Raw genomic sequence first — 27796 nt, 5'->3', positions numbered from 1 at the left:
TCAAATGCTGATGTGGATTGAGCGGGTGTAAAGATTTCAGGGAATTAGGCTAAGAAAGAGCAAATGAAATTCAATATGGTTAAGTTCAATTTATGAGATTCGCAAAGGAAAATAAATATTTGAGCTATAGATAAAAGGGTCTTGCTCATTGGACACAGTTGGAAGGGTAAAACAAAAACAGAATTACCTGGAAAAACTCAGCAGGTCTGGCAGCATCGGCGGAGAAGAAAAGAGTTGACATTTCGAGTCCTCATGACCCTTCGACAGAACTTGAGTTCGAGTCCAAGAAAGAGCTGAAATATAAGCTGGTTTAAGGTGTGTGTGTGGGGGGCGGAGAGATAGAGAGACAGAGAGGTGGAGGGGGGGTGTGGTTGTAGGGACAAACAAGCAGTGATAGAAGCAGATCATCAAAAGATGTCAACGACAATAGTACAATAGAACACATAGGTGTTAAAGTTAAAGTTGGTGATATTATCTAAACGAATGTGCTAATTAAGAATGGATGGTAGGGCACTCAAGGTATAGCTCTAGTGGGGTTTTGTTTATATAATGGAAATAGGTGGGAAAAGGAAAATCTTTATAATTTATTGGAAAAAAAAGGAAGGGGGAAACAGAAAGGGGGTGGGGATGGGGGAGGGAGCTCACGACCTAAAGTTGTTGAATTCAATATTCAGTCCGGAAGGCTGTAAAGTCCCTAGTCGGAAGATGAGGTGTTGTTCCTCCAGTTTGCGTTGGGCTTCACTGGAACAATGCAGCAAGCCAAGGACAGACATGTGGGCAAGAGAGCAGGGTGGAGTGTTAAAATGGCAAGCGACAGGGAGGTTTGGGTCATTCTTGCGGACAGACCGCAGGTGTTCTGCAAAGCGGTCGCCCAGTTTACGTTTGGTCTCTCCAATGTAGAGGAGACCACATTGGGAGCAACGAATGCAGTAGACTAAGTTGGGGGAAATGCAAGTGAAATGCTGCTTCACTTGAAAGGAGTGTTTGGGTCCTTGGACGGTGAGGAGAGAGGAAGTGAAGGGGCAGGTGTTGCATCTTTTGCGTGGGCATGGGGTTGTGCCATAGGAGGGGGTTGAGGAGTAGGGGGTGATGGAGGAGTGGACCAGGGTGTCCCGGAGGGAGCGATCCCTACGGAATGCCGATAAGGGGGGTGAAGGGAAGATGTGTTTGGTGGTGGCATCATGCTGGAGTTGGCGGAAATGGCGGAGGATGATCCTTTGAATGCGGAGGCTGGTGGGGTGATAAGTGAGGACAAGGGGGACCCTATCATGTTTCTGGGAGGGAGGAGAAGGCGTGAGGGCGGATGCACGGGAGATGGGCCGGACACGGTTGAGGGCCCTGTCAACGACCGTGGGTGGAAAACCTCGGTTAAGGAAGAAGGAGGACATGTCAGAGGAACTGTTTTTGAATGTAGCATCATCGGAACAGATGCGACGGAGGCGAAGGAACTGAGAGAATGGGATGGAGTCCTTACAGGAAGCAGGGTGTGAGGAGCTGTAGTCGAGATAGCTGTGGGAGTCGGTGGGTTTGTAATGGATATTGGTGGACAGTCTATCACCAGAGATTGAGACAGAGAGGTCAAGGAAGGGAAGGGAAGTGTCAGAGATGGACCACGTGAAAATGATGGAGGGGTGGAGATTGGAAGCAAAATTAATAAATTTTTCCAAGTCCTGACGAGAGCATGAAGCGGCACCGAAGTAATCATCGATGTACCGGAGAAAGAGTTGTGGAAGGGGGCCGGAGTAGGACTGCAACAAGGAATGTTCCACATACCCCATAAAGAGACAGGCATAGCTGGGGCCCATGCGGGTACCCATAGCCACACCTTTTATTTGGAGGAAGTGAGAGGAGTTGAAGGAGAAATTGTTCAGCGTGAGAACAAGTTCAGCCAGACGGAGGAGAGTAGTGGTGGATGGGGATTGTTCGGGCCTCTGTTCGAGGAAGAAGCTAAGGGCCCTCAGACCATCCTGGTGGGGGATGGAGGTGTAGAGGGATTGGACGTCCATGGTGAAGAGGAAGCGGTAGGGGCCAGGGAACTGGAAATTGTTGATGTGACATTAAGGTGTCAGAGGAATCACGGATGTAGGTGGGAAGGGACTGGACAAGGGGAGAGAGAAGGGAGTCAAGATAACGAGAAATGAGTTCTGTGGGGCAGGAGCAAGCTGAGACGATCGGACTCGAACTCAAGTTCTGTCGAAGGGTCATGAGGACTCGAAACGTCAACTCTTTTCTTCTCCGCCGATGCTGCCAGACCTGCTGAGTTTTTCCAGGTAATTCTGTTTTTGTTTTGGATTTCCAGCATCCGCAGTTTTTTTGTTTTTATCACAGTTGGAAGGGTATTGGAGATATTGGCGGAGTGATTGTTGAAACCAGTATATGGCAGTGGTAAATAAGACAATTTTGGGCTGAATAACAAACATCACAAAATGTGGCTCTGAGACAATGCAAGGCATAGAATTTGACCTTACTGGGAGAGTAATGTGTAGTTCAGCTTACCATATTATTAAAAGGGCCACTTGATACTGGAAAAGGTGTAACAAAAGGCTGCCTGCCATCAGATATCGAACTCACCAGGACATTACAAAAATTGAGTTAACTTGCACTGAAGAAGATGACACCAATATAAGGTAGTGTTGAGATATGCAAGATCCTTAAAGGTATTCACATATTGAACCCTGAGAAACTGCTTACCATGACCCTGAGAATGACAAGGTGGCATGGGATGCAGCTCTGAAAAGGAAAAGAGAATGGACAGATTAGAAAGAACTATCTCATGAAGAAGATGCTGAACATTTGGGATGAGAAGCGATTTAGATCTGTTAGAAGTTTAACTTTGAATGCTGATAATGAGTGGTAGAGGGAAAGGTGGCAGAGGGGCTAGAGAAAGGAGCAGCCAAGCATCACTGTGCAATGTTCAGAGATAACCTTGAGGATATCATCATGGCAGCCATCCACCTCCTGACTCAGGTAGTGTTAAATGTATCTTTGGCTTGGTTTACAAGGAAACCTGCAGTGTTGAAGGTTTCCCTGGAGAATAGCATGAATAAATCGATCACTGACATTGAACATGCCAAGTGCAGAACAGTTACTGCTGTGGATGTGGCACATGCTTTGAAATACCAGGACCATCCCCCATATGGCTAAACCTCTAGCAATAAGACTGATGATAAAAGTAATTTTAAGGGGTAACTGAACTAGGATTTGTCAAGAACAACAATTAAGATTTAAAAGTAGTGAACTTTATATTCTGCTTTTGAATGCTGGAACCAGCCAGATGGACTACAATGATCTTTTTGTTCCTATACATTCTTATGTTCCATTATAAGTCAATGGTTTTCTATTCTTTCCAGGTATCACGGCAAAAACAAGTGGTTAAAAAATACATTGAAATAAATGCAGAAAAAACAGAATCAAGTTTCTGAAAATTAGCCTTACGTCCATAGCCCTTTTAATGAAAGGTATTTGAGTGCCACTGTCAAGGTCTTCGTTGATTATCAGTCGTCTGGCCCACTGTCCAACCCGGACAACCCCACTACCATGAATCAGAACCATCAATTTGTCAGGGTTGGTTATGGCATCTTCACTCATAAAGATGAAGCTCTTTGGTTCACCTTCTGTAGCATCCACCTGAGTTCAATAAAAGCAAAAGTGATTTGAAAATCATACTGAAGTATATATTAAAATGATAAATTTAAAGAATCATAGAATGGTTACAGCATAGAAGGAGGCCATTTGGTCCATTGTGTCTGTGCCCACTTGCTGCAAGAGCAATTCACCTAGTCCCACTCTCCCACCTTTTCCCCATAGCCCTCTAAATTTGTTCTCTTCAGATAATTATAGTTCTCCTTGGAAAGCTACAACTGAATCTGCCTCCATCACACTCTCAGGCACTGCGTTCTGGATTCAAACCACTCACTGAATTAAAGAGTTTATTTTCATGTCGCCATTACTGCTTTTGTCAATCACCTTCAATCAGTTTCTTCCGGTTCTCAATTCTTCCACGAATGGGAATAGTTTCTCCCATCTACATTGCCTAGACCCCTCATGATTTAGAGCACCTCCAATAACTCTCCTCTCAACCTTCTCTTCTCTAAAGAAAACAGCGCCAGTTTCTCCAATCTATCCATATAACTGAAGTTCCTCATCCCAAGAAGCATTCTTGTGAATCTTTTCTGCACCCTCTCTAATGCCTTCACATCCTTCCAAATGTGGGATGCCCAGAATTGGACATAACATTCCAGTTGAAGTCAAACCTGTGTTTATACAAGTTTATCATAGCTTCTTTGCTTTTGATGAAGCGCTCTCATTATGGCTGAGAGTCAGACAACCATTAGAGTACTAAAACGCCTGCGCCCCAGAGAAAACACTGGTTTGTTTGACATCTCAGGCTCTCTGATCTCTGCTGACAATTTCACAGTGTTTGTTTACACAAGTTAATTGGCTTCCAGGGTTTGTGGTTTTTGTAATTGATACTTTAAAGAGTCTGGATAATTGACATTTGTTACTGGCTTGCAGTGAAATGACTTCATCTTCACCACAGAAGAAAGTTACGAGTTACATATTTAGAAATTTACATATTTACCCAGGAATTACATATTTAAAGCTCTTTTTTACACATGCCACTATACACTATAGGGTTAATTGGCTGTAGACAGCGTATAGTTGGTCAATGGGCATGGAAGTGCTCCAGCTAGGCATAGGGGGCATGAGGGGCTATAGGGGGTGGATGCAAGGGCAGAGCTTGGCATGGGGGTGGATGGAAGGGCAGTGTTTGGTGTGGGAACAATAAAGTGTGGGTGGAAGGGTAGGACTTGGCATAGGGGCATGAGGAGCTACAGGGGTGAGGAAGGGCAGAGATTGTCGAGGAGTATTAGGTGCCATAGTGGGTGGAAGGGCACAGCCTGGCAGAAGGGACCATAGGGAGTGGGTGGAAGTGCAAAGCTTGGCACAGGGGCATGAGGGGCCATAGATGGTGGATGGAAGAACAGAGCTTGGCATAGGGGACATGAGGGTCATGGTGGTTAGGTAAGGTCAAAGCTTGCTATAGAGGGGATGAGGGGCCATAGGTGTGGGTGGGGGCATGAATTGGCATGGATGGGGTATGGGGGTTGTTTGGAGGATGAGGGGGTGTGAGGGATGAGGGCTGGAAGGCCTGTGTGCTTTCAACAGCAGCCCATCTCCACCCCCAGAAGTCTCTGTGGCTGCCCCCAAATTTTTTTTCCAGGTCAGCTGGCTCGACCACTAGCCTGCACTCATCCCTTATCAATGAAGTTCTTGCCTTTGCAGAGGTGGGGGGACTGAGCCTGGAATTTTCCCAACATCCATCTGAAGGATGAAAATCCAGGCTGATGTTGTGAAACAGAAACCACTGTACCAGCACTGACAAAATCTCCTCAGACTTGATGAAGTGAAACAGAAACCACTATATGAGCTTATTAAGTGCAATAATTAATATATATATAATTGTATTAGATTTCTCTGAAGCACCCAGCCCAAACACAATTATCCAAAACTGCATCACAGCTTAAATACTAGCTTGCCCACCTTAGCCATGCTCATCAAGAAGTTCAATCTCCATATACAAACAGGTAACCTACTGCGATGTTTGGGATATATCAGGAACTTTGCATTTTTGGTACCATTTTAGTGTTCTAGTATCACAGCACAGAATGAACTCAATCAAGTGTTTTTTACCATATCCCACTTTACTGCTCACTCCCCATTCTCTTCAATAGCCCTCTTTTCAAGCATCTATCTAATTGCCTTTCAAATAGGCAAATAAACTTTGCTTCGATAACAGTGCTCTGTGTATATCAAAAGGCAGCATATTACTTTCAATTGATAATACGTTGGATACAATTCAAGAAATTCTCCATCTACATTTTACCAAAATCTGTGCTAGCCAAATAACTGTATTAAGTCCCATAACATCATAGGAAATAGGAGGAGTCCATTCAGCCCCTCGGGCCTGCCATGCCATTCAATAAAATCATGGCTGATCTGAGGATGTTTGGTGAGTTTCTGCAGTGCATCTTGCAGATGGTACACACTGCTGCCACCGTGAGTCAGCAGTGGAGGGAGTGGATGTTTGTGGATGGGGTGCCAATCAAGAGGGCTGCTTTGTCCTGGATGGTGTCAAGCTTCTTGAGTGTTGTGGGAGCTGCACGCATTCCAGGGAAGTGAACAGTATTCATTACACTCATGACTTGTGTCTTGTAGATGTGGGCAGGCTTTGGGAGTCAGGAGGTGAGTTGTTTGCAACAAGGTTCCTAGCCTCTGACTAGCTCTTGTAGCCACATTACTTATATGGCTAGTCCAGTTCAGTTTCTGGTCAATGGTAACCCCCAGGATGTTGAAAGTGAAGGAGTCAGCAATGGCAATGCCATTGAGTGTCAAGGGGTGATGGTTAGATTCTCTCTTGTTGGAGTTGGTCATTGCCTGGCATGTGAATGCTACTTGCCACTTATCTGCCCAAGCCTGGATATCGTCCACGTCTTGCTGCATTTGGACATGGACTGCTTCAATATCTGTGGAGTCGCAAATGGTGCTGAACATTGTGCAATCCTCAGCGAACATCCCCATTTCTGACCTCATGATGGAAGGAAGGTTATTGATGAGGCAGCTGAAGATGGTTGGGTCTAGGACACTACCCTGAGGAACTCGTGCAGTGATGTCCTGGAACTGAGATGATTGACCTCCAACAACCACAACCATCTTCCTTTGTGCTAGGTGTGAATCCAACTAGCAGAGCATTTTCTCCAATTCCCATTGCGAGTTCCTAATTACTTGCTGTACCTGTATGCTCTGATTTTGTGATTCATGTACATGGACATCCAGATCCATCTGACCACAGCATTCTGCAGTTTGTCTCCATTTAAATAATATTCTGCTTTTCTGTTCATTCTGCCAAAGTGGACAACCTCATATTTTCCCACATTAGACTCCATCTGCCAAATTGTTGCCCACTCACTTAACTTATCTTTTTCCTTTTGCAGATTCTTTCTTACTTCCTTTGTATCGCCAGCAAATTTGGCTACAATTCAGTCAGTCCTATTATCTAAGTCGTTAATATTGATTATAAATAATTGAGGGCCCAGCACTGATCCCTGTGGCACTCCACTAATGACAATTTGTCAAGTTGAAAATGACGCATTTACCTCAACTCTCTGTTTTCTGTTAGTTACCCAATCCTCCATCCATGTTGTCATGAAGATGTGTTTTATGCTAAATAATTATTTTAAATCTATAGGCTGGAATCCTGGATCAAACTTTTAAAAACTTTTTTTAAAACACAGACTAAAGTGACTTGACCTCACAGCCCAAGATGGCTAACCCCAATTTGCATTACCATACACTCCACATTCCAATTTAGTGGAGTGGGGCCAGTTTATCTGCAAACCCCAAAGACAATAAGTTTAGGGGAATAGAAAGAACTCATATCACGTAACTAATTAGCAGTCACCTGAGGTATTCAACTGTTGGATATAGGCCATAAGTACTAATCGCTTGGACAATGGGACATTGGCTAAGTTAGCTTCCAGACATGAGATAATCAAGCCCCTTTGCAATACACGGACAATGTATTTTTTTAAATTCCCCTGGCAGCTGAAGAAGTAAGGTCACATGACAATCCAAGCCTTTGTATATTTTAAGCACATGTTTTCTCAGCAGAACTGAGGACAAGCAGCTTAGGTAGATGACCTAAGTGGGGTCCCTCCAGCCCTCATTTTTCTCCAGCCCACCTATTAAGCTTTGAGCCTTGTTACCTGACTGTGATCATCCAGGGATACCCTGTTGCAGCACAGATTTCTTAAAAGAAACCAAACCAGCACTACCCTCTCCCAAAGAACAACCAATTTATGTCATCTACATCTTTAAATCAGAAGCATTGGGATCATCAAATTCGGCCTGAAGCCAGCCAAGTCAGCAAACTACAGATGATACACTCTTACTTTTTTTTATGGACTGTAATTTGGCCAATCTGTCCTTCCCCGTACTGTGATATATGTGTGTGTGGGTATGTGCCTACTTGTGTGTGTGTGTTTGTGTGTATGTGTGTGAACTTCAAGTGTGTGTGTGTGTGTGTGCATGCTCACAAAAGTCAATGTGTATTTTATTACTTTACTTAGGTTGATTTAAATATAAAAAAGCTAACCTCTTTCTTTGTTAAACTCAACAAAACCTGTCCTATTGGGTTGTCTTATGATCACAGCACATAAACAGTTAAGTACTCACAGAATTGGCAAGTACATCCTTTTTAAACAAAAAAACCTCTCACAGTCAAATGAGAAAAGGGGAAAAGGGGAGCTATTCGAACCCTCCTCACCTGGTCGTAATAACATTAATATATCACCCACAACAGCATGAGCTCTTATCTTGTGTATTAACCTTTGTGTGGCACCTGATCAAGTGCCTTTTAGAAATCCAAATACACCAAATCTACCAGTTCCCCTTTATCCACACTGCTTGTTACATCTTCAAAAAACTCTAATAAAATTGCCAAACGCTATTTCCCGTCCACAAAACCACGTTGACTCTGTCTGGTGGTACTGTGATTTTCTAAATGTCCTGCTACTACTTCCTTAATAATGGATTCTACTATTGTTCCAGGGACAGATGTTAGGCTAAATGGCCTATAAGTTCCTGCTTTTTGTCTACCTCATTTTTTTGAATAGAGTTACATTTGCATTTTTCCAATCTGTTGGGACCCTTTCCAGAATCTGGAAATTTTGGAAGATTACAACAAATGCATCCACTATCTCTGCAGCCACTTCTTTTAAGACCCTGGGATGTAGGCCATCAGGTCCAGGAGGCTTGTCAGCCTTTAGTTCCCTTAGTTAAGAAACCATTAACACAAACCCTCAAATTAAAATAGCTCTAATAACAATTTGCTTAAAACCAAGTGGCATATCTTTCTTTGGGAGTACTATACAAACAAAGAGGGAATGAGTTCCCCTGAACCTGATAAACTTGACAGGATCAGCAGTGGACGTCACAGGCAGGCGCATGCTAGCAATTACTGTGGAACGTGTTCTACCAACACCCCATCCCCCTCAGAAGGTTCGGTCCCAAGATGCTTTCCTTCGTCTTTATTGTCAACAATTAAGTCTGCTGCTAATGACGGGAAGTAAATTATAGACAGTTCAGAATGAGATTTTACAGTAAGTTGCCTGACAGACCAGCTAACGAAAATGGGATTATAATGACACAAGCTTCTTAAATTTTAACATTCTCAAGTGAATGCCTCACCAATGATGCTGAAATTTTCATTTGTATGTGGCAACTGAATTAATGTGCATGGATAGACATTTATAACATTGCACAAGTTTAACTTACCGGGAGATAAACCTTCTTCAAATGACATTCATTTTCTAAAAGTTCATAAACACAGTGGGTGATAATCTGCAAAGACAAAATTTTATCCAAGAATTATACATACGTTATCCATACTCAAAATACCCTGTATAAGGAGAAATCTTAATAAGCCCTGCTTTTGGCCAGGGCTAGCAACACATGTTTACTGTGCTGATCCTGTCGAAGAGATCAGCTGATCTGCAGGATCAATGCTCTCTATACAACTGTCCTGAATTCCAACTATTATGGATTCAAAGTGTTGACCAAAAATACTCCCTTAAGATGTCCCCTAGCTATAGAGTGGTGCTCTAAAAGCAGCATGCACTTATCTCCTGCAATCCCATTGACAGCTTTCGCAATGCTAATTCCAGCAAAATCAATACCGGGCCAAGGTTTTTAAGTAAGCTTCTAAGATGGTGAGCAGAGTGCACGTTATATTCAACAAACTCTGTTCACTGGCACTGGAGAACATTTAAAAAGGCAGGATCTGTATCTGTAGTTCTACAACAGTGATCTCAGTGGAGACTGCCAATAAGATCACTGGAGATGAACACATGTGGTCTTTGGCATTTATCTCGAAGTGGGAAGCCATTGGCTGGTTTCACAGGAGCATTTTTGGCTGCCTTTCAGAACCAAGGTGGAAATGACAGCTTAAGTTGTGAGCAGATACACAAGTACACTTGAGCTTGCAGATCAGTTGTTCCACAGCACCAGCTGATCCTACTGGCAGGAGTAGGACAAAGAGAGCATAGCTTATGAGAACTCGTGGGGAGGTTTGAAATAACAACAGAAAATACTTGAAATAGGAGCAGTAATCAGCTCTCGATATCCACTATTTCCTTTATCTGCTGGGATTCCCTTCCATTACGGTGGATAATTGAGATTACACTGTATTAACATTTTAAAAATATATATACCAAATCATGGCATTTGGTTAATATTGTCTCATATTATTTATGCCATTCAAAACAGATTCCCCCCTATAACATGTGTTATCAGCCTGCATCAAAGGTAATATAAGAATCAGCTCTATCCTTTGAGAATCCATTAGATGGGCTCTTTCAGTCTGAAATATACAGTTATATTATTAAAAACTGTTTGATTGTTGAATTTATTGTTTCAATTGAAATTGGCAACATCTGAGTACCAAATTGCAGAATATTAACAGATGTGAAACTGGCTTGATGTTCCAGCAATAGCTTGCAGTTATTTAGCATCCATTTTTACCTCTGTGAAGCAACGAGTATAGTCCACGTCCAAGGTACATCACAGAGATAAAAATGGATGTTTAGCAGTAGTAAAATAACAAGGACACAAAACCAATGACAGCGTGGAGGAGGTAGATTTTGACAAGGCTTTACAAGGTAGGAAGAGAGTAGCAAGCAGGTGAGATTTAAAGGCACAATGAAAGAAAAGAGGGACTTGCATTTATATAGCACCTTACATGGCCTTTGGCTGTTCCAGTGCACTTTACCAATGAAGAACTTTTGAAGTATAGTCACTTTTGTAATGTTAAAAAAAGAGAAACTTCTAGAGCTCAGCATTAAAATAATTGAAATCTTTGCTACTGAAGCAAAAGAAGGTGTAGAGCAGGTCAAATTTGGAGGAGCAAAGGGTGTGCACTAATATACATGATTACAGAAGGTTATAGAAGCAGAGTTGGGAAAAGCCATGGAGGGGATTATAGGCAAATATGGATGTCATAGCATAACGTTGCAGGCCATTTATATGGTTCAAACATTTATGACAAAAGCAAATGTGGGATATGCAATTCATTCCATATAATCACAATAAGGTTTTGATTTTATTTTGAAATCATATCAACATGGAGAATTAGTTCCGTCCAGAATTTCCTCATGGCTTCTCCCAAACCAGCATAGTAACGTTAGCAGAAATTCAGCAGAAATCCCAATTATATGCAGAAACAAGGGGTTCAACTTTAAATACGAACAAGGCGCAGGAGTAGGCCATTCAACCCCTCGAGTCTGCTCTGCCATTTAATAGGATCATGGCTGATCTTATAGTAACCTTAAATCTGCATCCTGCCTAGCCCCGATAACATATCATCCCGTTGTTTATCAAGAATCTATCCACCTCTGCCTTAAAAATATTCAAAGACTCTGCTTCCACCACCTTTTCAGGAAGAGAGTTCCAAAGACACGATGCTCAGAGAAAAAATTCCACCTCATCTCCATTTTAAATGGGCAACCCCTTATTTTTAAACAGTGACCTCTAGTTCTAGATTCTCCCACAAGAGGAAACATACTCCCCACATCAAACCTGTCAAGGCCCCTCAGGATTCTATACGTTTCAATCAAGTCACCTCTTACTGGTTGGAGTCATACCTAGCAAAAAGGGAGATGGTTGTGGTTGTTGGAGGTCAGTCAACTCAGCTCCGGGGCATCACTGCATGAGTTCCTCAGGGTAGTGTCCCTGGCCCAACGATCTTCAGCTGCTTCATCGATGACCTTCCTTCCAACACAAGGTCAGAAGTGGGGATGTTCACTGATGATTGCACAATGTTCAGCACCAATTGCGACTCCTCAGATACTGAAGCAGTCCATGACCAAATGCAGCAAGACCTGGACAATATCAGCTTGAGCTGACAAGTGGCAAGTAACATTCGAGCCACAGAACTATCAGGTAATAACCATCTCCAACAACCAATCATTGCCCCTTGATGTTCAATGGCATTACCATCACTGAATTCCCCACTATCAACATCCTGGGGGTTACCATTGGCCAGAAAATGAACTGGGCTAGCCATGTATATACTGTGGCTACAAAAGCAGGTCAGAGGCTAGGAATAGTGTGACGAGTAACCTGCCTCTTGACTCCCCAAAGCCTGTGCACTACAAGGCACAAGTCAGGAGTGTGATGGAATACTTCCCACTTGCCTGAATCAGTGCAGCTCCCACAACACTCAAGGAGCCTGACACCGTCCAGGTCAAAGCAGCCCGTTTGATTGGCACCACAACCAAACATTCACTCCCTCCACCACCGATGCATAGTAGCAGCAGTCTGTACCATCTACAAGATGCACTGCAGGAATTCATCAAGGCTCCTTCAACAGCACCTTCGAAACCCACGACCACTACCATCTAGAAGGACAAGCGCAGCACATAGATGGGAACACCACCACCTAGAAGTTCCCCTCCTAGTCATTCACCATCCTGACTTGGAAATATATTGCCCTTCCTCTACTGTCACAGGGCCAAAATCCTGGAACTCCCTTCCTAACAGCACTGTGGGTGTACCACAGTGTACCATGCAAATATGTCACCTCCATACCATGAGCTTTTATATCCACAATAACCTTTGATGTGGCACTTTATCAAATGCCTTCTGGAAATCTAAGTACAGTATATCTGCCGGTTCCCCTTTATCCACAGCACATGTTACTTCTCAAACTTGTCAATTCACTTTAACCAGTTCTGCTTTCATGCCCTCACAATTGCCCTCATTTAAGTTTAAAAACATAGTGTTAGGAAAGAGATATAGTTTAAATTAGTTATATATGTATTTGTGGGTGTTAGGAATGTGTTTTAGCTTTAATGTTTTAAGTTTGATTTGTATTTCTGTTAAACATTATTTCTCTTTCAAAAAACCATTGTTGACTCTGCCTGATTAGCTTAAATTTATCCAAGTGCCCTGCTATAGCTTCTTTAGTAATAGCTTCTAACATTTTCTCTATGACAGTTATCAAGCTAATTGGTCTGTAGTTTCCTCCCTTTTTGAATAATGAAGTTACATTTGCTATCTTCCAATCTAATGAAAGCTTTCCCAAATCCAGGGAGTTTCGAAAACCAATACATCAACTATCTCACTAGATACTTCTTTTAAGACCCTAAGATGAAGTCCATCAGAACCCGGGCAGCTTGCAGCTCCAATAATTTACTCCGTCTTTGGTGATTGTAATTTTCCTGAGTTCCTCCCTCCCTTCCATTTCCTGATTTATAGCTGCTTCTGGGATGTTACTTGTATCCTTTATTTGAAGATTAATGCAAATTACCTTTCAATTCATCTGCCATCTCCTTGTTTTCCATTATCAATCCTCCAGGCTCACTTTCTCTAGGACCAATTCTCACTTTGTTAGTTCATTTTTTATAAAAATATTTATAGAAACTCTTACTATCCATTTTTAAAATTATGGCTAACTTTCTATTGTACTCTAATTTTTCCCTCCTTATTAATATTAGTCATTTTTTGCTGTTCCTTATATTCTGTCCAATCTTCTGACCTTCCACCTATCTTCGCACAATAATATGCTTTTTTGTTAAGTTAGATGTTATCTTTAACCTTTATAGTTAATCACTGATGGTGTGCCCGTCCTTTGGACTTTTTCTTACTCATTGGAATGTATCTATTCTGTGTACTCTGAAATATCCCCTTAAAAGCTTGTCACTGCATCACTATTAACCTATCCCTTAACCTAATTTGTCAATTCACTTTAGCCAGCTCTGCTTTCATGCCCTCATAATTGCCCTTATTTAAGTTTAAAAACATAGAGTTAAGAAATAGATATAGTTTAAGTTATATTTGTATTTGTGGGTGTTATGAATGAGTTTTAGCTTTAATGTTTACGTTTGATTTGTATTTCTATATCTGTGTGTTAAGAAAGGTCAAATTGAATTTTAACTTCACTTTAAAAGGCACTGCATTTCTACTGAGGTTTATGACTGTTGCAGCTAAGTTAAACAAACCGGAGTAGAGAAACTGGGCTGTGGCCTAGCAACAGGGATCCAGGGAGAAAGGTCCCTCCCACAGACACACACACTCAAGAAACTAGAAACAACAGTTTGATTTGGAAGCTGTTTGAGTTCAGTTTGATTTGCAAGTAGCTTCCATGTGAGGCTGGAAAAAGGAGACAGATAGCCAGTCCCAAGCTAAAGAAGAACCCCAAAATTGAGGGGAGTGAAACAGAAGAAAGTCCCAAGCAGACCATCTGGTCAAAAGAAGGACAGAAGCCTGGAAAAGGTCCTGTTAAGTGAAGATAAGAGTGAGGGGCAGAGAGAAAGGCTCCAAGCTTCAGATTTAAAGAGACAAAAGATTCTGAAAGTAGATTTAAAGCGAGAACAGCTTACAAGAGGCCACAAGGTCCAAGGAGACAACTGAAGGTCTGTTATTCTTTGCTATGGGTATGTGAAGCAGTGGTGTACTGTTGACAGCTGAGTCAGTGAGAGAGAGTGCGTACAGGACAGCTTGAATGGATGTGGTGACCCAGGGAAAAGGAACATCAGAAGGAGAGTTTGAAACCCTGGTGTTGAACCCTTGTGAGAACCCTGTCTGATAGAAAGTGTCGGTTTGGAAGAAGATTCTAAGGCGAGGTCTTGAGAGTGGTGATTGGAAACCCTCATGTGAAAGATGGAGTGCAGTGAAGCTGGTTGGCTCATGGTGTAACAAGTTTCTGGGGGCAGTTGAGGAGAGATCCATAGCATCTGTTTGAGGTGGCATCTGTCACTTGGTTTCAGACTGTGCTGTGTCTGACCACATGTCGCCTATTGGTACATGGACTGTAATTATCTGTAATCTGTAATTATGGGTTACTTTAATATGCATATAGATTGGACAAATAGTAACAATACCGTAGAGGAATAATTGCTGGAGTGTATATGGGGTGTTTTTCCGGACCAATACGCTGAGGAACCAATTAGAGAACAGGCCATCCTAGACTGGGTATTGTATAATGAGAAAGGAATAATTGGCAATCTAGTTGTGCGAGGCCCCTTGGGAATGAGCGACCATAATATGATAGAATTCGTCATCAAGTTGGAGAGTGACGTAGTTGATTCTGAGACTAGGGTCCTGAATCTTAAAGGAAACTACAATGGTATGAGGCGAGATTTGGCTATGATGGAATGGGAAACGTTACTTAAAGGGATGACGGGAGATAGGCAATGCAAACATTCAAAGAGCATATGGGTGAACTGCAACAATTGTTTATTCCTGTCTAGCGCAAAAGTAAAACCAGAAAGGTGGCCAAACCATAGCTTACAAGGGGAATTAGAGATAGTATTAGATGCAAGGAAGAGGCATACAAATTGGCCAGAAAAAACAACATACCTGAGGATTGGGACTAGTTTAGAATTCAGCAAAGGAGGACCAAGGGATTGATTAAGAAGGGGAAAAGAGAGTATGAGAGTAAGCTTGAGGGGAACATAAAAACTGACATTAAAAGTTTCTATAGGTATGTGAAGAGAAAAAGATTGGTGAAGACAAATGTAGGTCCCTTACAGTCAGAACAGGGGAATTTATAATGGGGGACAAAGAAATGGCTGACCAACTAAATACATACTTTGGTTCTGTCTTCACAAAAGAGGACGCAAATAACATACCAGAAATGTTGGGGAACACAGGATTTAGTGAGAGGGAGGAACTGAAAGAAATCAGTATTAGTAGGGAAATGGTGTTGGGGAAATTGATGAGATTGAAGGCCAATAAATCCTCAGGGCCTGATAATCTACATCCCAGAATACTTAAGGAAGTGGCCCTAGAAATAGTGGATGCATCGGTGGTCATCTTTCGAGATTCTATAGACTCTGGAACAGTTCCTACAGATTGGAGGGTGGCTAATGTAACCTTGCTATTCAAAAAGGGAGGTAGAGAGAAAGCAGGGAATTGTAGGTTAGTCAGTCTGACGTCGGTAGTGGGGAAAATTCTAGATTCTAGAAAATTCCATTATAAAAGGCTTAATAGCTGAGCACGTGAAAACAGTGGCAGAATCAGACAGAGTCAGCATGGATTTATCAAAGGGAGATCATGCTTGACAAATTTTTCAAGGATATAACTAGCAGAGTTGATGAGGGGGAGCTAGTGGATGTGATTTATTTGGACTTTCAGAAGGCTTTCGACAAAGTCCCACCTAAGAGATTGGTGTGTAAAATTAAAGTGCATGGGATTGGGGATAGTGTATTGAGATGGATAGAAAACTGGTTGGCAGACAGGAAACAAAGAGTAGGAATAAACGGGTCTTTTTCTGAATGGGAGGCTGTGACTAGTGGGATGCTGCAGGTCTTGGTGCTGGGAGCCCAGCTATTCACAATATATATCAATGATTTAGATGAGGGAACTAAATGTAATATCTCCAAATTTGCAGATGACACAAAGCTGGGTGGGACGGCGAGCTGTGAGGAGGATGCAGAGATGCTTCACTGTGATTTGGACAAGCTGAGTGAGTGGGCAAATGCATGGCAAATGCAGTATAATGTGGTTAAATGTGAGGTTATCCACTTTGGTAGCAAAAACAGGAAGGCAGATTATTATCTAAATGGCTATAAATTGAGAGAGGGGAATGTGCAATGAAACCTGGGTATCCTCATACACCAATCGCTAAAGGTAAGCATGTAGGTGCAGCAGGCGGTAAAGAAGGGAAATGGTATGCTGGCCTTCATAGCCAGAGGATTGGAGTACAGTAACAGGGATGTCATGCTGCAATTGTACAGGGCGTTCCAGGAGACCATACCTGGAATATTGTGTGCAGTTTTGGTCTCCTTATCTGAGGAAGGATGTACTTGCTATAAAGGGAGTGCAGCAAAGGTTTACCTGACTGATTCCTGGGATGGCGGGACTGACATATGAGGAGAGATTGGGTCAGTTAGGATTATATTCGCTGGAGTTCAGAAGAATGAGGGGGGTCTCATAGAAACCTATAAAATTCTAATAGGACTAGAAAGGGTAGATGCAGGAAGGATGTTCCCGATGGTGGGGGAGTCCAGAACCAGGGGTCACAGTCTGAGAATACGTGGTAGACCATTTAGGACTGAGATGAGGAGAAATTTCTTCACCCAGAGAGTGGTGAGCCTGTGGAATTCATTACCACAGAAAGTAGTTGAGGCCAAAACATTGCATGTTTTCAAGAAGGAGTTAGATATAGCTCTTGGGGTGAAAGAGATCAAAGGATATGGGGAGAAAGCGGGAGCAGGAGCAGGCTATTGAGTTGAATGATCAGCCATGATCATCATGAATGGCGGAGCAGGCTCAAAAGTCTGAATGGCCTACTCCTAGTCCTAGTTTCCATGACTGTGTACTTACTGTGGACATTGCAGTATAAGATAGCTTTTGTAACTTGCGTTATCCTTACAAATCTATATATATCTCTAAATGTAAAATTGTGGGTGAAGGAATATTTTAATATAGTTAATCTTTTCTTGCTTAATAAATGTTTTATTCTTTTGTTAAAAGTTAATTAGCTGACTCCAGTTCAGTAGCCATTCTCCACATATCTAAACAAATAAAATTAAAAGTTAGGATCTATCAGGCTGGGTTCCTCTATGGGATCAGGCTTGTCCAGGGGTAACCTCAGCTGGAGTCATAACAATAGTCTTGGGCCCATGCCTTCTCTCCCTCAAACCGAATGTAAAATTCAATCATATTATGGTGGCTGCTACCTAAGGCGCCTTCACGGAGATCATTAATTCATCTCATCTCGTTGCACAATACTAGGTCTAGTATAGCCTGCTTTCTGGTTGGCTCCTGAACGCGCTGTTCTAAGAAACTATCCTGGAAACATTCCAGGACACCTATGCTACCTATGCCCATTTGACTTTTCCAGTTGTTATGCAGATTAAAATCTCCCATAATTATCGCCATGCCTTTCTGACAAGTTCCAATTATTTCTTCCTTTATGTTCCACCCTACCATGTAGTTACTATTAGGGGGCCTGTACACAACTCCCACAAGTGACTTCTTGCCTTTAGCATTTCTCATCTCTACCCAAACCATTTCCACATCCTGGTTTCCTGAACTTAGGTCATCCCTCTTTATTTTGCTAATACCATCATTAGCTAACACAGCCACTCCTGCACCTTTTCCTTGCTTCCTGTCCTTCCTCCATGTCCTATACCTTTTAATATTCAGGTCCCAATACATATACTCCTGCAGCCATGTTTCTATAATGGCTATCAAATCGTACTTACTCATTTCTATGTGCACTCTCAGTTCATCTGTTTTGTTTCGAATGCTTCGTGCATTCAGATACAGAGTCTTTAGTTTTATCCTTTTATTCTTTTTATAACTCCAGCCTCATCTGTTGACTTACTATTAGATTTGTACTCTCTATCCCTTTCTGTCACGGTCTGTTTTTCATTTCTTGTAATATCTTTCTCCATTGCCTTGTCTCCACTGTTTGATTTGCCACATCTTCCCAAATTTGTACCTTTGCCCCCACCACTTAGTTTAAAAATCCTCTTTACTTCCCTAGTTATACGGCTCGCAATAACACTGGTCCCAGCACGATTCAGGTGTAGACCATCCCAGCAGTACAGGTCCCACTTTCCCCAATACTGGTGCCAGTGCCCCATGAACCAGGACCCACTTCTCCCACACCTGTCTTTGACCTACACATTCATCTCCCTAATCTGATTTGTCCTATGCCAATCTGCACATGGTTCAGGTAATAATCCAGAAATTATGACCTTTGAGGTTCTGCTTCTTAATTTGGTGCCAAGTTCCTCACACTGACTAAGCAGAACCTCCTTCTTTGTCCTGCCAATCGTGTTGGTACCACATGGGCCATGAAGTCTGGGTCATCCCCCTCTCACTGCAAGGTCCTCTCCAGCCATGAGCAGATGTACCAAACCCTGGCACCGGACAGGCAACACAGCCGTCTGGGCTCATGCTTTTTGCTGCAGAGAACAGTGTTAATCCCTGACTATACTGCCCCTAGAACCACTACATTCCTTGTAATTACCCCTGTTTAAATGGCTTCCTGTCATGGCCAGTCAGCTCATCCACCCTACCGCTCCTGCTCTCAACCAAACAGGCTGAAAAAAATCTCAAATTTGTTGAACAATTGGAAGGGCCGAGGCTCCTGCACTTCTGCCCTCTGGATCTTCTTAACTGCCTCACTTGCAGTAACGCTCTCCTGTCCTTGACCAAATCTGAAGACCCTATCCTAAGGGGTGTGACCGTCTCCTGATGTAAAATGTCCAGGTAACCTTCCCCCTCCCTGATGTGCTGCAGTGTATGCAGCTCAGCCTCCAGCTCAATAACCAGGAGCCGTAGTTCCTGCAGCTGCAAACACTGCAGCTGTGTTTGCCCTGGATCACACTGGTATCCAGAAGCTCCCATATCCTGCAATCACAGCACATCACGTTTCCTGCCATCTGCAATATGTGTTAATTAATTAATAATTGCTAATTAATTAATCATAATCAATAAAGCCTACACCTTCCAATAGGTTTTGGCACTGCCAGTAAACTTTATAATATTAATAAAATAATACAGTACTTACTATACTGATAAAACCAGTTACTGGTTTACCTACTCCTTCTGCTGCACCAAAGTAGAAATCAAATACCTGAGGCTGAAAAAGCGTAGGAGAAAAAAAGCACCTGCTCCCTGCCCATCACCAAACTCCTCACTCAGCACACTTTGCTTCTTGCAGTAAACCTTACTGAAAGTACCTCTTCCCTTTATATACTGAATTCCAACTTTAAACCAAATTCCCAAATATACTCATTTGGTCTCTGTCTCACTCAGTCCAAAGTCTCCCCTCACTGACCGTACGCCTCTTTCTTAGTTTTTGGGTTGGGATCACTTTGTGATTCCAAACCTGCTCCAAGTCAGCACCAGACAGCCAACACAATTTTCAATGAGATAACCAATTAGTGGCCCAATTTTTTGTCCAATTAGGGACAGCAGACGCAGTGAGGAAGCGAGAGTTGGCATGACAGGCCCAGTTTAAAAGGCAAACAGAGATGGAGCTCCTTCGTCCTTAGGTTTCCTCCTTATCAATACATAAGCTCTAACGGTCTGCTGCTGCAGCTTTGCTGAAGTAACTGTTAACAGATACAGATTTTCATAATCAGCTTGTGTGTGTGGAGGCAGAAGATATTGGTATGCTTCTTAACTAATAGTTTGCATCTGTTTTCAGAACAGAAAGGAACGTAGCACACCTTGTAGTGTGACATATGGATGGGATAAATATAGTGAGAGGAAATATTAAGGTATTTAGCATCCTTGAAAGTAGACAAATCACCAGGCCCAGATGAAATGTATCTCAGGCTGCTATGGGAAACAAAGGAAAACGTAGTGGAGATTAGCATCAGCATTTTCTAAACTTCTCTGGTTACAGGCATGGTGACAGAGAAGTGGAAGACAACTGAAGTTGTACTGTTGTTTAAAATGGAAGAAAGGAATAGTGAAAACAGGTCAGCCACCCTAACCTCGGTGGTGGATAAATTATTGGAAAAACTTCTGAGACAGTATGAGTCATAATTTAGAGAGGCACAATCAAGGATAGTCAGCATGGACTTGTTAAAGGAAAGTCATAATTACCTGGAAAAACTCAGCAGGTCTGGCAGCATCGGCGGAGAAGAAAAGAGTTGACGTTTCGAGTCCTCATGACCCTTCGACAGAACAAGTTCTGTCGAAGGGTCATGAGGACTCGAAACGTCAACTCTTTTCTTCTCCGCCGATGCTGCCAGACCTGCTGAGTTTTTCCAGGTAATTCTGTTTTTGTTTTGGATTTCCAGCATCCGCAGTTTTTTTTGTTTTTATAAAGGAAAGTCATGTCTGACTAACTTGATTGAATTTTTTGAAGAAGGAACAAAGATGGTCAATGACGGTAACACATTTGACGTAGTTCACATGGATTTTGGCAAAGCTTTTGACAAGGTCCCACATAAATCAATAAATTAAAAGCTCATGGGATCCAAGGAAAACCAATAAGTTGGATCCAAAGGATCTAGAAGGCTGTTCCCTGTGGTATTCTACAAGACTCTAATGGGTCCCTTGCTGTTGTGATATATATATTATTGTCAATGATTTAGACTTAAAACTAGGGGCATGATGAAGAAGCTTGCAGGTGATATGAAAATTGGAGGTGTGGTTGATAGTGAGGAAGAAAGCTGTAGACTCTAGGAAGATATTGATGGATTGGTCAAGTAGGCAGAATAGTGGCAAATGGAGACTTCAATCCAAAGAAGTGGGAGGTAATGCATTTGAGGGGGGACAAACAAGGCAAGAGAATACACTATAATGGTAGAATTCCAAAAAGTGTAGAAGAACAGAGAGGCCTTAACATTTATGTCTATAGATCCCTCAAAGTAATAGAACAGGGAAACAAGGTTGTCAATAGGGAATACGGAGTACTTTCCTTTATTGGCCAAGGCACAGAGTATATGAGCAGGGTGTTTACACTAGAACTGTACAAAACACTAGCTAAGTTGCAGCTAGTGTACTGCATACAGTCCTGGTCACTGCATTACGGAACGGCTCTGAACACAATAGAGAAGGTTCTGAAGAAATTTATGAGGATGCTGCCAGAAATGGGGAACATTAGCTATGCGGAAAAATTGCATAGGCTGGGTTTGTTTCCTTTGGAACAGAGTACGCTGAGGAGAGAGTGAGTGAGGTATTTCAAATTATGAGGGGCCTAGGTAGAATGGATGAGAAGGACATATTTCCATTAGTCGAGGTTAATAATCATAGGGCAGAGATATAAAGTAATTACCGGAAGGGTTAAAGGGGAGTTGTGGAATAATTTTTTCACCAGCAGAGTGATGGGTGTCTGGAACTCATTGTTTGAAAAGATGGCAGAGGCAAACCATTCATTGCTTTTATAATAACACTTGAATATGCAATTGAGGTAATGTAATCTATAGGGCTATGGACTAAGAGCCAAAAAGTGACATTAGACGAGGTACCTCTTTTCAGCCCGCACAGAACAATGGACCGAATGATCTCCTTCTGTGCCGTAAATCTTTCTATGTTCCCTGACACTCTTTCACATAATCAATAGCATGTATGAAAAATACATTTCTTTAAAGATAACAGCTGTATTTGGTAATATTGCTCAATCAGGATATCCATCAAACTAACTAAATAATAACTGAAACAAAAGCAATGTGGCTCATATTTAGACGTAACCCAGAAAAACTGTGGCCCTCCAATCCAAGAATGTCTATATTAATTTAAGTATGCATATCTTACTTTTTCTTGGTGAAAAGTGGAACTTCTGATGCATCTTATGCATCCTATGTTAATACATTTAAATTGTAGAAGTGCCCCAGCCAATATTTATCTCTTAAACATCACCAAAATAGATTTACTAGTTAATTACTCTGATTGCTATTTGTTGAGATCTTGCTGTGTGCAAATCAGATGCCACATATTCCTAGTGGCAGCATTTCAAAAGTACTTCGTTGTCTTTAAAGTGTTTTTAGACATCCTGAGAAATTAAAGATGCTGTATAAATGTCAAATTCCTTCTTCTATTCTTTGTTATATAAAATAGATCCCAAAAATAAATTCTATTAGACAATGTTCGAATGTTGCGATGGTCATGGAGTTCTTGTTCCTTGACGTATGTTGGATTATAAATCAACATTCAAAAGGCACCTTCTAGAATATCCTGCTTTTGTCACAAATATCTTAAACGGGCACGAATTAGCAAACAGACTGTGCATTCATGTAAGAATGATGGGTGTAGTGTTAGGGTGTTTGGGGGTTTAATGTAGGACTGGGGAAACAGTACTGCCCACATTATGATGTAGAGAGTCACATAGGAGTAGTATAGGGCTGAATCTGGTAGAAGTTGGCATGAAGATAGCACCTAGACAGGACTGTATCCTGTATATGTATATATAATTGTTATTAATAAACAGTTATTATTCAACCATAAAAGCCTCTAGATTTCTTCATGATACAACCTTACAACAATGGGTAGTATTACTTAAGCATGAATTATACAGTTACAGGTTCAAGGTGAGTATTATGGATTGTAATAGTGCTTAAAGTTATATAGGCCATAACCTTCAAGCTTCGCAGTGTCAGATTTGGGGGGTACCCCAAATGCACGGTGGGGAATCCCTCTGGGAAGTTCGCAAGTAAGGGTATGCATGGCAATTGCCCAGGAGTGCACACTTCCTCTGGACAATTGCGCTGCACTGGGAACCATCCAAAAATTTAAATTGCAGACTTTGGATGGTTCTGCCAGGGTTAAACCAATAGTTACCCAGAAAAAGTTAAAAGAATTAAAACCACTTCTAACTTTTGAGTAACTATTGTAAAGACCCAGACCAATCCCCCGAGGGGACTCCCCTCACAGTGCCCAGCTCAACTAACCAACCCCCCCTACAGTATTCCCTGGAAAAACTCAGCAGGTCTGGCAGCATCGGCGGAGAAGAAAAGAGTTGACGTTTTGAGTCCTCATGACCCTTCGACAGAACTTGAGTTCGAGTCCAGGAAAGAGCTGAAATATAAGCTGGTTTAAGGTGTGTATGTGGGGGGCGGAGAGATAGAGAGACAGAGAGGTGGAGGGGGTTGGTGTGGTTGTAGGGACAAACAAGCAGTGATAGAAGCAGATCATCAAAAGATGTCAACGACAATAGTACAATAGAACACATAGGTGTTAAAGTTAAAGTTGGTGATATTATCTAAACGAATGTGCTAATTAAGAATGGATGGTAGGGCACTCAAGGTATAGCTCTAGTGGGTTTTTTTTTAATAATGGAAAAGGAAAATCTTTATAATTTATTGGGAAAAAAAAAGAGAGAAGGGGGAAACAGAAAGGGGGTGGGGATGGGGGAGGGAGCTCACGACCTAAAGTTGTTGAATTCAAGATTCAGTCCGGAAGGCTGTAAAGTCCCTAGTCGGAAGATGAGGTGTTGTTCCTCCAGTTTGCGTTGGGCTTCACTGGAACAATGCAGCAAGCCAAGGACAGACATGTGGGCAAGAGAGCAGGGTGGAGTGTTAAAATGGCAAGCGACAGGGAGGTTTGGGTCATTCTTGCGGACAGACCGCAGGTGTTCTGCAAAGCGGTCTTGTGAAGCCCAACGCAAACTGGAGGAACAACACCTCATCTTCCGACTAGGGACTTTACAGCCTTCCGGACTGAATATTGAATTCAACAACTTTAGGTCGTGAGCTCCCTCCCCCATCCCCACCCCCTTTCTGTTTCCCCCTTCTCTCTTTTTTTTTCCCAATAAATTATAAAGATTTTCCTTTTCCATCATTAAAAAAAACCCACTAGAGCTATACCTTGAGTGCCCTACCATCCATTCTTAATTAGCACATTCGTTTAGATAATATCACCAACTTTAACTTTAACACCTATGTGTTCTATTGTACTATTGTCGTTGACATCTGTTGATGATCTGCTTCTATCACTGCTTGTTTGTCCCTACAACCACACCAACCCCCTCCACCTCTCTGTCTCTCTATCTCTCCACCCCCCACACACACACCTTAAACCAGCTTATATTTCAGCTCTTTCCTGGACTCGAACTCAAGTTCTGTCGAAGGGTCATGAGGACTCGAAACGTCAACTCTTTTCTTCTCCGCCGATGCTGCCAGACCTGCTGAGTTTTTCCAGGTAATTCTGTTTTTGTTTTGGATTTCCAGCATCCGCAGTTTTTTTTGTTTTTAACCCCCTACAGTATTCCCCACCTGCCGACCCCCATGGGCTTCACCCCACATGCACGGACTCCTCACCCAACAACACATCCCCCACCATGGGCCCGACTCTTACCCCCCCAACGCAACTCCCCAAACCTCATGTCCGACCCACACCACGCCCCCCCCGAAATTCCAACCCCCCCCCCCCCAGCACCCCGAATGTCCGACCGCGCCCCCCAGGCCCCCAAGAATGTCCAACTCCCCACGCACCACCCCCGATGTCCAACTCCACCCCAGGCCCTGCACCACCCCCAGATGTCCGACTCCCCATGCACCACCCCCCAATGTCCAACTCCCTCCCCCCCCATCCTCACCCAACCTCCAAACACCCCCACCCACCAAATCCTTTCTACTTACCTTAGGCAATTACCTTCTTCCTGGCCTGTCAATTTCAATGGGACCTTTAAACTTACCTGCTTTATGGCAGCTACTGCCACAGCTGGTGCTGCAGGTAAGCCAAAGAGGTGGCGCTCAGTGATGGACCTGGACGTTCGTGTATGTCTGGGATCTCACTAGGGAGAGGCTGACAGGACACAGCAATGGGTGGATGCGGACATGTTGGATAGAGAAGGTGAGGTAGGAGGAGAGTGGCAGGGGAGGAAGGGTAGATGTGGAGGGGCAAAACTTTGGGGAGGGGCTTCCAATTGGCACCAAGGGCCTGGCAACAGGCACACCACCCCACTTTAACTAGCCAGGAGCCCACTAGGTTAAATCTGATGGGCTTCACGTTGAATGCCGGTTTCTCCCATAGCTTGTTAAATCAGAGTGGGGGCAGGATAAGGCCCAAAGCTGGACATTAATTGCCCACTTAAGGGACTCACTTGTGCCTCCTCCGCTGCTTGTAAAATCATGGTGGTGGTGGGGAGGACGTCAGCTAGTACTCTATTGATGGCACAGTCATCGCCATGTTACATTCAAATCATTACCCAGAATAAAATCTACCCCGTCAATAGTAGACCTGGGAATAATTTCCACAGTAACAATTCCGTTTACAATGTCACTTCGTAAATTGACTTTACACAAAGGAACAGGTTTATAAAATTCTTGAATATCTCCTATTAATACTTTCTCCTTCATCAACAACATTCAAGAAGTTTGACACTATCCAGGAAAAAGCAGTCCACTTGGTTGGCACTCCATCTACAAACATCCATCCCTCCACCACCGATACAAAGAGCAGCTGTGTGTACCACCTACAAGATGTACAACAGAAACTCACCAAACCTCCTTAGACAGCACCTTCCTATCCCATGACCGCTAACATCTGAAAGGACAAAGGCAGATCGGAACACCACCACCTGGAAGTTCCCCTCCAAGCCACTCACCATCTTGACTTGGAAGTATAATGTCACTCCTTCACTGTTGCTGGGTCAAAATCCTGGAATTCCCTCCCTAACAGCACTGTGGGTGTAGCTACACCACATGGACCACAGCGGTTCAAGAAGGAAGCTCACCCCCATCTTCTCAAGGGTAGTTAGGGATGGGAGTCAGCGAGTCCCACATCCCATAAAAGAATTTAAAAAATCATACTACCTGGAACATAAATTACATCATTAGCCACCATCACTGACTGATCTGCCCCAGTATCTCTCAAAATCTTCATTTGTTTACTTATTTTGTTGAAGGAGTAAGGGAACAGTTGTTCCTTCGAGAAAAAACATGGTAGATGTTGAGATGATGTTTCCATTAGTGGGGGATTCTTGAACTAGGGGACATAGCTACAGAATACGGGGACACTCATTTAAGACTAAGCTGCAAAGGAATTTCTTCTTTCAGAGGATAGTGAATGTCTGGAATTCTCTACCCCAGAGAGTTGTGGATGCTAGATCACTGAAAGTGTTTAAAGGGGAGGTAGATAGATTTTTGAAACATTGGGGAGTTGAGGGCTATGAGGAGCTGGCACGAAAGAGGCGTTGAGGCCTGAGGCAGATCAGCCACGATCTTATTGAACGGCAGGGCAGGCTTGAGGGGCTGAATGGCCTACTCTGCTCCTATTTCTTATGTTCTTATGTAAAACATCTAGAACCTCCAGTAGCCTGATTCTAGCAATAGTCGAGGAAGAATTCTCTTCACTACCCTGAGCTATATCCAACTTCCTAGTCGGTTCTGAGGGAACGCATTTTACCTGTACCACTACTATAGTTTTAAAACTCATTTCCTTTTCTGGTACAACCTTTTCTGAGGATTCCTTCAGTGTTCCTACTACTGCAATAGGTCTCGCAATTAATTTCCAGCAATTAGCTTTATGATGTCCAGTTTTATTGAAATGGAAGCACACTATTTTCTTTACATCACTTTCAGGTTGCAGCCTCTCTCTTATTATTTTGGCATCCTTCTATCTCTTCCCTAGAACTAGTACATTTTCAATCACTAGGTTTTCTATCCCTCCAATTTCCCTATTGATTCCCATATGGCCATTTACCCACATGTAATTATGTGAGGTGTCGTAGGCATCAGCCAAAACTGCTGCTTCTCGGATCTTTGATACTTGATACTCATCTAAATAAGCCTCAATGGTTACTGGAATGCTATTTTGAAATTCTTCCATAATCATAATGTCCTTCAAGTTCTCAAAATTTTTCTCTAACTCCAGTGATCAAAATCACAGATCAAGGATTTTTGATTCCCAAGAGGACCCACTTCGTTATAATGTTCATACTGGACAAGTCAGATCCCAGGGTGAAACCTGGCTTGACAGATTCTAATTTTTTTTTAGTAAATCATGTAGCAAAGTTAGTGAACAAATTCACAGAAGTCTGATGAAAATTTTAACACAAAGAATAAAATATTTATTAAAGAAGAAAAATGAACTATATTACACCAAGGAGGTTGGAAAAATCTCAATACAAATACGAAGATGATTCAAATATTCAATATTCCTTCACCCCAGCAATATCTTTACAGACACATACAAATTCAGAAAGATAAAACAATTTACAATATCTTATACTCTAATATTCAGGGTAAGTATGAGGTACATGTGAATTAACAGGTGAACTGTGGTCAAACACACCACGCTACAGAGTAAATGACAGATGCAACCA

At 42.5% G+C, this 27796-nt stretch overlaps 1 protein-coding gene across 11 annotated transcripts in view; it reads right to left on the bottom strand.

Moving 5' to 3' along the window:
* Positions 1-27796, bottom strand: part of fam172a (family with sequence similarity 172 member A) — a 684886-nt gene that overhangs the window by 557086 nt on the left and 100004 nt on the right. For all 11 annotated transcript variants that reach the window (XR_005942765.1, XR_005942766.1, XM_041185659.1 and 8 more), the window contains 2 exons: positions 9337-9402; positions 3436-3627 (listed from right to left, as the gene is read on the bottom strand). Coding sequence is in view for 9 of the 11 variants with exons in the window: in XM_041185659.1 (XP_041041593.1) it covers positions 3436-3627; positions 9337-9402 (258 nt within the window). In the remaining 2 variants the exon portion in view is untranslated. The remainder of the gene's footprint in view (positions 1-3435; positions 3628-9336; positions 9403-27796) is intronic.

Source organism: Carcharodon carcharias, chromosome 4, assembly GCF_017639515.1.
Source record: "Carcharodon carcharias isolate sCarCar2 chromosome 4, sCarCar2.pri, whole genome shotgun sequence".
NCBI lineage: Eukaryota > Metazoa > Chordata > Chondrichthyes > Lamniformes > Lamnidae > Carcharodon > Carcharodon carcharias.
Note: the sequence above shows the minus strand (reverse complement) of the source record. Positions and strands in the feature narration are given on the sequence as shown.